At 35.1% G+C, this 11,779-nt stretch overlaps 1 protein-coding gene across 1 annotated transcript; it reads right to left on the bottom strand.

The window, feature by feature from the left end:
- Positions 1–3,746: 3,746 nt before the first annotated feature.
- Positions 3,747–8,787, bottom strand: Ppp1r3a (protein phosphatase 1 regulatory subunit 3A). The gene is made up of 3 exons (XM_051151914.1): positions 8,635–8,787; positions 8,415–8,542; positions 3,747–6,516 (listed from the first exon to the last, which is right to left on the bottom strand). The coding sequence occupies exons 1-3, from the start codon at positions 8,717–8,719 to the stop codon at positions 4,219–4,221; spliced, it is 2,511 nt and encodes an 836-aa protein (XP_051007871.1). The 5' UTR covers positions 8,720–8,787; the 3' UTR covers positions 3,747–4,218.
- Positions 8,788–11,779: the final 2,992 nt, after the last annotated feature.

Below are 11,779 nucleotides of genomic sequence, written 5' to 3'. Positions count from 1 at the left end.
GAGACAACTGGGAAGACTGGGTGACTTAGAGTAGTGAGATAAGAAGAGAACTGCACCAAATTCAACCACAAAAAGTCATTTAATTAAATATCTCAGGCCACTATAAAATCAGATCTTGGAGACATCATAGTCAAATCAAAATGATTCCAGAATTCTTTACTCTTGCTGACATCTTACTTTATTTTGTAGCAATTTACAAGGATTGAATATAGTTTTAAAAAAACTTGGGGAACTTTCTATTAAATTTCTGAACAACGTAGTATTTCGTTTTTGAAAAACCAATGCCCTGTGTATACATTTGACACATATTAAAATGATGTAAAATGAAGACATTGTATTTTTTAAATAGCTGTTTGTTTTAAAAAGTTTTAGAAAACAACAGAACAAATTATTTTAAAATACATGCACACATCAGGCTGAGTTGGAAGCTTCATTAAAATTTAATTCATAATTGTAAAATGTTGGGTTATGTGATAGAAACATTAGGTTCTTGACCAAATATGTTTTAAATGATGAAAACTTAAATTGTGCTGACAAGATTTTTACTATAAAATTTCAAAAAAAAAATACAAAAGCAACCATGGTTAATCAAATAAATAATAGGAACCCTTCTACCTGCTCCCTTCAGAGATACACAACCGAGGTACCTGGCAAGCATGGCCTATCAATTTCATTTCTTATAGAATCTTTATTGTAAATTCCAATTCCCAGGCATGGTGGACATGTAAGAGAAAAGCCCTCTATCATAGATCATACTTACCAAGAGATAAGTAGATCCTCTATATTTTTAACTAGTTCTATTTTACTGTAAGAGAAAACATTTTAGAAGCTCCATGAATACCATTGAAGAGAGATAACTATCTTACTTATTTCCTCATATTTGATTTGGTCATTTAAATTTTCCACTTAACCAGAATACTGATGTAAGGTGAGGCATAAGAACGTCTCATTTTGAAATAATATATTGACAAATATTTGAATATAGCTAGTCCTTGAAAAAAACTTAACTATCATCATATTAGGGCTCCTCAGGAAAATATTGTTTTACTGAACCAACATGCCTCAGTGGTGGTGAGTGGGTGTCATCCACTGATGTATTTCACCCCGATTGAGAATTTTATTGTGATATTGATAGCTTATAGAAGTCAGAGTTCTTTTTTTTTTTTTTTTTTGCCTTACTAACAGAGGCTCTTTTTCTTCCTTCTTTTTTTTTTTTATTAATTTATTCTTGTTACATCTCAATGTTTATCCCATCCCTTGTATCCTCCCATTCCTCCCCCCCACCATTTTCCCATTATTCCCCTCCCCTATGACTGTTCCTGAGGGGGATCACCTCCCGCTATATATTCTCATAGGGTATCAAGTCTCTTCTTGGCTACCTGCTGTCCTTCCTCTGAGTGCCACCAGGTCTCCCCCTCCAGGGGACATGGTCAAATGTGAGGCACCATAGTACATGAGAAAGTCCTATCACACTCTCCACTCAACTGTGGAAAATATTCTGGAAGTCAGAGTTCTTAAAGGAGAGTTGTTTTTACTACTTAATCTCGCTAGACTTGTCAGTAAATTTTAAGGGTTTTGTGTCTAAGAGTGAGAAGCCCAGAAAGGTAAAATATGACAATGATTATAATGCATTTCTTATTCAAAATAAGAAAGGAATATGTAAAGATTCTTGTGGCTAATTACCCTCTCATGTCCTCATTATGCCCATAATCAATGTGTGGTGAGACAGGAAACATTCAGCTATGCGTTTAACAGATGGCCTTTATCAAGATGGTCCACAGCCAAATCCTTCTCAGCAAAGGCCACAGGTTCTTCCTACCATCCACTCTTCTTTCTCAGCACAGAGAAGAGATTGCTGAGCCCCACCTCCCCATATAGCCGCCATTTCAAATGTTCCTTATAGGCAATGTTTGAAAAGTCAGTTCAATCCAGTATTCTTCATTGCACACAAAGAAACACACAACTAAGTATGTGTTTGAAGCTTGTGTTCCTGTTTTATTACAAATAAAACAGCGAGTTAATGTTACCATAAACCAAACAAAAGTTAAGATAAAGGAAGTTATGTTGATCATTTAAGGGAAGAATTTCAGTTTGGGAACCTGTTCTTATAAAATAATAGTGAGATGTTATATATTGACTAAAACTCTTAGGACAGAATTTTTAAAAAACATCTAAGCTATAAAGAACTGAAGGAATGCTAATTTTAGCTTAAACTTAATCTAATCCTGACAACAAAATATGAGGGCAACAACTTTAAAGATAATATCTAAGAACTACTTAAAGAAATTCCACTTACATTTATTGAAATTATGCTTCTAAAAATTAAATATTTGACCTACACTCTACTTCAGGATGTTTGCATTTGGTCAACTAAAGAGTTGAAGGCAAAGATTCATTTTCAAGTGCACTTGGGAATTGCATGCCATTACAAGATTGAGAAATAATTGTGTACATAAAGAAAATTAAGCATATCAGTAAGTATCAAATTCAAGTCACTTTAAATATTTTTATTTTCTCATAAATGCACAGTTTTAAGATATATAAGATCACATGTAAGTTTATCATTATATGTTAAAAAAAATATTGTGCTGTTTTTAGTTAAAATTTTCCTGAAAGAAATTTCCATGAGAGAGGACCATTCAAATGGACTTCCTCTGTGTGACATTTTTCACACTTCAAACAAGTTAAAAAGGGCCTTGTATTTTATATATATATATATTTTATATATATCCAATAAATTGTATATGAACCTTGGCAGTAGTCCCACTTAACCAAAAATAAAATTCTTATTATTTCATACCTTTATTAATAATTATTGTAGTCAAAATCACTGCTATGTTTGATGTTCACTTCTTCTCCAGTATGCTTCCAACTATATCTATTTTTCCTGTTTTCAATTGGAGTCATTATTTTACAACCTAAGATCATATAACGAGTATCACCTAAGACAAGGTGTTTGTTCTGTAAGCTCACCTTAGGATCTAATTCATCTCCTCACTTTGAGAAAAGATTAGCAACTAATCTAGAAGAAAAAGAACTCCCATGAAGAACATTCTAGCATCTATTATTATTATTATTACTATTATTATTATTATTATTATTATTATTATTATTATTATTTAAGATCTTATACTCTAGTCAGTGTTTCTCAGCCTTCCTAACATTGTGACCCTTTAATGGAGTTCTTCATGTTGTGGTGACCCCCCCCACACACCCAACCATAAAATTATTTTGCTGATACTTCATGACTTTACTTTTGCTTTTGTTATGAGTGGCAATGTAAATATCTGATATGCAGGATATCTGATTGGCAACCCCCAGAGTGGTCATGACTGATGTCATGACTGATGTCAGAACTGTGCTATAGGTGCAAAGTCATACTGAAACAATGCTTCCAGACGTGTTAATGTTCTTGCCTGGACAACACTTAACATTGAAATTACTCAGCTATGTTACAGTCTACTCCTTCAACTAAAAAAAAAAAAAAAAAACTTAAAGCAGGCTACCTCAAATTTGTAGGGTTGATTGAAAAAAATCCGAATTATTTACAAATGACTTTATCAAATTGGGTTTATGAAAACCCTGACATTGTAGGTGTAAAGAGATGCAGGGTGCATGTGAGCTATAGTATGGGTGTGTATAATATATATTTCAGTATTGCAACATATATGGGTGTTTTCTTAAAGGTATGAAACAGAAATTTTTGTATTTCATCTATCAATATGTGCTGATAAGTGACACAATTCTAAATGAAAATTTCATGGTTAATACTAAAGCCTAAGAGAAAAATAATTTTCTGCCATTGTCCATGTTTTATCTATTTTTAAAAACCATGGGGGAACGTGCTCTCAGAGAAAAAAAAATATCTGAAGCTTTACTGTGAAAGAAATAAATGCAAGAAATAGCACTTTAAATAGTGAAGAGACATGAAGCATTGCAACTTCACAGCCTGCTAAGGAGCAACAGCTGTACCTAATTTCAACTTGACGTGCTTCAGATCTCATATTCATATAGGTATTTAATGATCCAAGCATAATGGTCCTATATAGAATAATTACTTATATGAAGGAGCAAACTTCATACGCATTCCTTTTTAAATGATCCTTCAAGAGAAAAACTGCGCTGACTCTTTGAGCAATGAATAACCTCTCCCACCAGCGCCAAGTGTTTGGCACTAAAGAGCTTATCTTTCAAGAGAGAGCTACACCGGTGCCAAGCTCACTTTTTTTTGACAGACTCTCTTTGCCTCCCCCCTTCCCAGTACAACCAGTACAGGGAAAAAAGGTAGAACGCCAAGCCTATCATTAAGTCATAGTAGTAGACAGCTGCGAGAAATATCAGAAACAAAAGGAAATACGGTACTTTAGAGTCGATGCATGTTGAGAGCAGAGATGCCCTGCCTTGAGCTTGGACTTCGTGGGCAGGGAGAGTACCTGAAATAGAGCTCACTGATCCTTTGTCACTCACACTGCACTGTGGTTGTCCATAATGCATTAATCCTTCATTTTCCAACCTTGCCTTATCCAGGGTCTCAAGAGGTTCACTGATTAAAATCATTGGGCCTTGGGGTTTTTCCAATCTACCTTCATTTTGTTGGAGGATCAGATCCACACTTCGTTCTCTTCCGTTATCTGACTCTATTATTTCTGAAAATTTGGAACCGTCTTCAGGGTTAGACACGGCACGGGCCAGGATCTCACTTTCTGGGTGGCGATTATATTCTGATTTGGTAGGAGTAGACTGGAGTGTTGTGTTAGTAACTGCTTTTTCTTCAACCACTGGCCATCCGTGAGAGGGTTCTGATTTTTTAGAGTGGCGTCTGTAAACTTGAGAACTGCCCTGAGAGGCACCGGGAGCGTCTGAGTTAAATGCAAAGCGAACAGCGTTGATGTCTGTTCTCCTTGATAGTTCTTGAAGCAGCTCAAGATCTGTATTTTCCGGGAATACTGCTCTGTCTGTTGGTAACACTCCCAAATGTAAATCTAGTTTTGACGTGGCTTTTTGAGTGCCTGTAATGACCTGTGAAGGTTCGTCTGTAGATGTTAAACATCCAATTCCACGATTCTCCTTGTCATATGTCTTCCTGGGATTGCGTGTCGATGTGGTTTCCTCCTTCTCCAGTTCATCCACACGTACATTACAAATATCTAACCGGGACTCTCTTTCAAAATCATTGTCATGGATTACACTTGCTGCATCTCCATGACAAAGGGGATAATGTGAGTCATCCTTCCTCCCTTCATGTGGATCAAACGCTGTTTCTTTTACCTCGATGGGCTTGTCACTTCGTGCTGTCTCTTGAGGTAGCTTAGCAATTATGGCTTTTCCTCCAGCAGGCATGCTTTCTGGAGTTCTTTCTAATGTTGTCTTAATTATATAAGCTGTAACTGCTTGTGCTTTCTCGGCAATACCATGATCAGCTAGAGAAGACAGTTCATGGCATTCTGTCTCTTGGCAGGTAAACAATTGTTCTGTAGGAGTAGCTCTCAGGGTCCCTGTGTTAGCTCTTTTTTCCCACAGGTCTTTACACTCTGGTTGTTCTTTGATATGCTCGGTCATATTTGATTCAATCCCTCTTGGCTGACGTTCCAGAACATTCCAATTGTTTTTATGCTGTGTGTTCATATTATGGACTGCAAGATTACTAGAATCTGATTTTTTCTGTTCAGCTTGAAAAAGATAATCATCTGTCAGATCGTTGCCATTTCTTGGAGAATCAAGATAAGAAACTGTTGGTTCTAAATTAGTACCTTGACAGCCTTCTTCTCTCCCACTCACCTTTGTCTTTGTTGCAGCAGTGGGATCTACTGCGTCTTTGCTTAGTAGACTGGTCAAGTCTTGGTTATTAACTTCAGCTCCTTCGATGCTTATTTTGGGGTGCCCCATTTGTCTCTCCTGGTTCTGGACCACTGCCTGAAAAGTCTTGCTTGGGTTTTCATTAACACCTAAGCATGATTTCTGCTCCTTCTCCTTGGCACAATCATCTTTGGAAGATGCATTTGATTCTTCCAGATTTGAGGATGCCTCTAAACAGAAATCTCTGCTTGGGTGTTTGTAATCTTTTATCCCAGGTTTCTTGACTCCTGCTTCATTGTTCTTAAGACTACCTGCAGTTAGTTGATCAGAGGAAGAACACATGGTTTGTACTCTGCCACTCCCATGGGCTGGGTTGGCATTATCATCCAGGACTTCTTTGCTGCAAAGGTTCGATTGCATTAGTTCATCAGACCTAGCATCTCCCAGTAATGGCTCTATTTCTCCCACTTCTGAGAGAATCTCCTCTGAAGGTAGATGACCATATTCATTTCCTGGGGAATAGTTTCTGCTGTGGTAGAAATCTCTCTTTAAGGAGCTTTCTGGTGACGAACTTGGAGACAAAGGCCTTCGGAACAAGTCAGTGTGGGTTTCACAATGCTCTCGCCTCTTCCCTGACCCCTCAGCTTTATTAGTGAAATTGGCTGGATCTGTTGAAAATGTGTTCTTTTCATCCCGGGAAGTTATTAGCTGTTGGTTTATCTTGTAGAATAAAAACAATAGAAAAAATGACAATGTGATCTTTAAGAAATAGATGAGAAGCGAAGTAGATTTTATTAGCTCAAGTAATTATCTGGTATATTTCCTTGACTCAAGTCATTTATGGATTTCACACAAACTCTGGAAGTTGGATGTTTGGGGCAGTTCTTTGTAAGGTATGATTTGGGAATGAGATTAGTAAGAAAGGGGGCCCAAATTAATATCTCTCTCTCTCTCTCTCTCTCTCTCTCTCTCTCTCTCTCTCTCTCTCTCTCTCTCTCTGCTTCCAAATATCACATTGTATTATTCAAACCATTCTTGCTTGTCATTGCATTTTTTCCTCACTTAGGATATACACATTGATAGCTCCATGCTAATCAATTAGAGAGCAGCTTCCTGGGCGCCCCTTGCCACATTTATATGTGCTGTAGGTGCCCCCATTACAGTTTCTCTTATTAATATGTTTTCTGCAAAGCCTCGGCAAACTATTAATAGCAAAACGTCACTCAAAGAAAAGTGAGGGAGTTAATGTCTCTGCAAATTCTGTTTTAATGACCCTCTGCCAACTGGTACTCAAATGTATTTGAGCTCTTCAGTGATGCCAACTGTCAGGATTTAACAGTGAGATGCCTGTGTTTTTTTTTTCCCTCCTCATAACTGACATTTGCATGATCTCAATAATTATATGCAAATCTTACGTTTTCCCCTTCTTCTCACATAAGGCTCATGTTACTTGTCAACTGCACAGCTGTCTTGTAAGCCAATGCCTGTGGGTTCCACAGATTTGGTTGTATTTCCATCTATTATGGAGCTTCATTGTTTTATGCAGTCACGTCAGCATGGAGCAAATTAGCATCTAAATTACAGCTCCCTGTTCATTTATTGGGCGTACAATCCCACTAACTTCTAAACAAACTTTTATATTTGAGGCCGCTCATGGTAATGAGGTGTATTGGTGAAATATGTGATTTTTTTTTAAGGTCCTTTCATTATATTCTGTGGTTTGAAAAAAAAAAAAAAGATACTGTTAACTTTCAGCTCGTGAGAATTCTCACAATGCCTCATACTTTAGTGCTGCAGTTGCCGTATCACTATTTGCAGAGGTGAAATGTGTGGAGAGAGAGATGCGTTCTAGTTCTTTTTGGTTTCAACACTGACACTTGAAGAGGCAAATGTCATTTTAATCTTAAGTGATTATGAATCCAGGTATCACCAAGTTATGAGCTCCAACCAAATATGATGAAGGATAAATTGCATTATGTGACTCATTTACTTCTACTTCTCACTGTCTGCTGAAACTGCAGACTAAACCATCTCCTCCAAATTTCAGAATAGATTTGATGGTTCACCAAGTGTGAAATTCATAATAACAAATTTTATACTAAATTGTACAGTACTCAATTTGTTTCCTGTTTTGAAATCATGTACCACTAGCTATTGTCTTTTTCCTTGGTAATTTAATATTTCACCATTTTAAGAAACTTTGGAATTCCTACTTGGACAGAAATAGTAGAGCAAAAAATGCTAAAGTTAAGAATTACAGGCTTCTCAGCCCTGTTCCTTCACAGACACGTTCATACCAAGTGTGCACTTGTCACAAAGATTAGAAATGTGCATCAGGATGGTGCCTCTTGCTTATATGTCTCACAAATTACTCATAGCCATTGGTAAAGAGATAAGAAATTAATATCATTAATTTACTACTGCAGAAAGCAGAGGCAGCAACACAGAAATCAAAGTGCCTTGTTGCTCAAGCCAGATAGAGATGCTGGGACATTGTAGGCTAAGCTTTCACATTTGCAAATTATATTAGCTGGAGCCATTGAAAGGCAGGCATTGCAGCATCTTTGAAGCATAAATAGATTCATCTTCTCTAATACCGTGGCAACCAGAACACTTACCATCAAGTCTAATTCTTTTTCATTATGTTTGTCATGCTCCTTGTTGATGATATCTTTTACATTTTGATGATTGCCTCCCAAGTCATCCTTGTCCTCATGAGAACAAATGATTGTTGGGATGTAGGTATCTGAAAAGTTAACAGGATTTTTTTTTAATGGGAAGACTGTTTTTATTACAGATATCAACAAAAGGTAGATTTTAATTTTAAATAAATATTACCTGTAAATTTTAAATTCTCGAACTTGTTTTCTTCTGGTGTTAACAATGATTCTTCTTTACTGCTAAAATTTAGAAAAACATACATTTGTCTTGAAATTACATCTTTTAAAACATGTTAACATACTGAAAAATTAGCAATTAACAATAAGGCAAATAGTTTGTATAACCTTTCATTATTTTTATTTCTGTACGTAAGTAAATATTTTAGGATGATACTCTGATTCTGTAAAAACTTAAATAATCTATACAATGACATATTTCCAAATGAGATTATGTTGTGCTTATTAAAAAATACTCAGAATAAACCTGTAAGCAAATGTGTATTTTTCATCATACTCTATTTAACTTTTAAAATTAAGAGGATTAACTTTCTAGTTTAAATGACAAAGTTTTATGAACTGATATTCCATTGTTGTTATAAATTCATTTCTAAAATTTAGATAATTATGTTTTGTATCCCGTTTCTCTTTCAACTGTATTGTTTTAAAAGTAACTTCATCTCTCTAGAAAATAAAAATAAATAAAATAAAACACACTCACTAAAACCTAAAAAGTAGCTAGATTTGTTCTCAAAAAACTCATGCATGAGCTATCACTAGCCAATTTTAAAATGAAGACTTCAGTGTGAACATATGTAAAAACGTTTATTTGTTAAATGTAAGCACATTTATTTCTTTAAAAATTCTCAGATTACATTGCTTTTTCTGGTATATTCTGCATTCTGACTGGAAATAAGTACTTTTTCTTTCAAATGTCAGTGGGTAGATTAAGGAGGCCTTTATAATTGTATTTTTCTGTTATCCTCAATATGAAAAAATGTAATTAGCAAAAACTGCAATTTATGTACAGTTACTCAGAAGTTAATTTATGTCTTGGTTTTTTTTTAAAAATATTTGGTTTATTGCTGTTGTTATTGGGTGTATCTGATGTGCATGGATTGGCTCATGTGTGCAACAGCATAAATGTGGATGACAGGGACAATGTTTTTTGGAATTTATTTTCTTTACATGCATTCTGTAGATTGATCTCAGATTACCAGCCTAGCATAAAAAACACTTCACCACTGTGTCCCCTCACTCTCCTTGCCAATCTCTTTCTCTCTCTCTCTCTCTCTCTCTCTCTCTCTCTCTCTCTCTCTCTCTCTCTCTCTCTCTCTCTCTCTCTCTCTCTCTCTCTCTCTCTCTCTCTCTCTCTTTCTTTCTTCCCAGGGTCTCTCTCTAGCCCTGCCTGTCCTGAACTCACAGAGATCAATCTACCTCTGGATCCCAAATACTGATATTAAAGACATCTACCACCATGTCTTCCCCCGAATCTATTTTTCTCATATTGACATTTTTTCAGTGATTTTTCTGCAACAACAAACAGACAAACAAACAACAAAAACAACAAAACAAAGCCGAGAAATCTGAAAAGTGACAGTTGCTGATAAACTTTTATAATTGAGTCTAGTCTAGCTGCACTGTAACTTTCCACACGGAAATCCATCATGGCTAATTTTATTACTATAAACAGTATGATATTTGTAAATTTTTCCATCCTGATTGTGTAAGAAGGCAATTTAGTTATGTACATATTTTTTGTTGTTTCCTTTTAATTTTACTACCAACAACAGTAATGGGCACAGCCATAAAAATAACATTCTATATACAATATAATTCACAGACTATAGAATTTGAAGTACTAATATTGAATTAAAATAAAAGTTTTACTTTTCAAGAAGATATATAACCATACAATTACTTATTTTTATGAAATTCACCTGCAAACCAATACATTTTCTTCTTTGAGTAGATAGCATCTTTTTTTAAAAACCTGAAATACACCCACCCACTCTGGTTCTTACAAGATATATGTACCTTCTTCTTGAGCAAAGATCTTTGAGCCTTGGGGAAAAGGATGTGATATAGACATTCTATTTAGGGCCAAATGCCTGACAGTGTCTTGTTATTTATACTTTGATCAATGTTAGGTTTCTGTATTAATTGCCATCTACTCCCAAAAGAAGCTTCTTTGCTGAAAATTGAGAAGCACACTGTTCTTTGGAAACAGAATTGTTTAATTGAGTTTAATCAAAACATGGAAATTCAGTAATGTAAGGGGAAACTTTATAATCAAGGATATATGCAAGGAAGAAAGCCAGATACCCAAGATTATATATATATATATATATATATATATATATATATATATATATATATATAAAATAAAACATGACAAAAAAGTACAAAATAATAAAACTATATAAATAAATATTAAAGAAGTGGCATATACCATGTTCATAGATAGTAATGAAATATTATGAAGGCATAAATTTTCTCCAAAATTGATGTATAAATTCAAAAATTATAGTCAAAATTATAAAGCCAGTCTTCATAGAGCCTGGATGAGGCATAATGTTAGCTCTATAGCTGTGGGAAATAGGGGAAAGGAAGTCTGCTTCATCTAATTTTAAGTATTCTTATGCAAAGTGAACTTTGAAGACGAAGTATTGGTAATCAATTCAGACATGGAACTCAACGTCTAGTGAAAAGAAGACACATTCAAGAGCAAATCTAGCATGTCAGAAAGGAGGGAGATAAGGGAATTTTCAGAAATGAAGACAGGGAGATGGCTATACTTAGGGAAAATAAAGACAATAGAACAAAATTCAGCTCCAGGTAATCTAAATATATAACATGTCAAAAAACTGAAAATTCCTAAGAGAAAATATATATGAATATATAAAGTAGTTAGTACCTTTTAAATAATGAAAAACATCATAAAATAACCATCTTAGTTTGTCTGTACTGCAATTTAGATATTTTTAAAGATATTTATTTTTATTGTATGTGTGTGTTCTGCTGCAACTTTGTCTGTGAATTGTTTATACTTAAAGTCAATTAAAATCAGAGGAGGGGCTGAAGAGATGGCTCAGAGGTTAAGAGTACTGACTGCTCTTCCAGAGGTTCTGAGTTCAATTCCCAGCATCCACATGATGGCTCACAACCATCTGTAAGGGGATCTGATGCCCTCTTCTGGCCTGTAGGTATACATGCAGGCAGAGCACTGTATACATAATAATAAATCTTTTAAAAACACATATAAAATATCTTTAAAAAAAAAAAAACAAGAAACAAACAGAAGATAAACTTGGAGCTGGATATGA

The sequence above is a fragment of the Acomys russatus genome, chromosome 10, assembly GCF_903995435.1.
Source record: "Acomys russatus chromosome 10, mAcoRus1.1, whole genome shotgun sequence".
Lineage (NCBI taxonomy): Eukaryota > Metazoa > Chordata > Mammalia > Rodentia > Muridae > Acomys > Acomys russatus.
Note: the sequence above shows the minus strand (reverse complement) of the source record. Positions and strands in the feature narration are given on the sequence as shown.

What these genes read in the sequence shown, in the direction of transcription:
- Ppp1r3a (XM_051151914.1), bottom strand. Translation starts at nt 8,719, where the DNA reads ATGTATGTTTTTCTAAATTTTAGCAGTAAAGAAGAATCATTGTTAACA. An exon ending in CGAGAATTTAAAATTTACAG is followed by an intron (nt 8,543 to 8,634) that starts GTAATATTTATT and finishes TTAACTTTTCAG; the next exon opens with ATACCTACATCCCAACAATC. An exon ending in AAAAAGAATTAGACTTGATG is followed by an intron (nt 6,517 to 8,414) that starts GTAAGTGTTCTG and finishes TTATTCTACAAG; the next exon opens with ATAAACCAACAGCTAATAAC.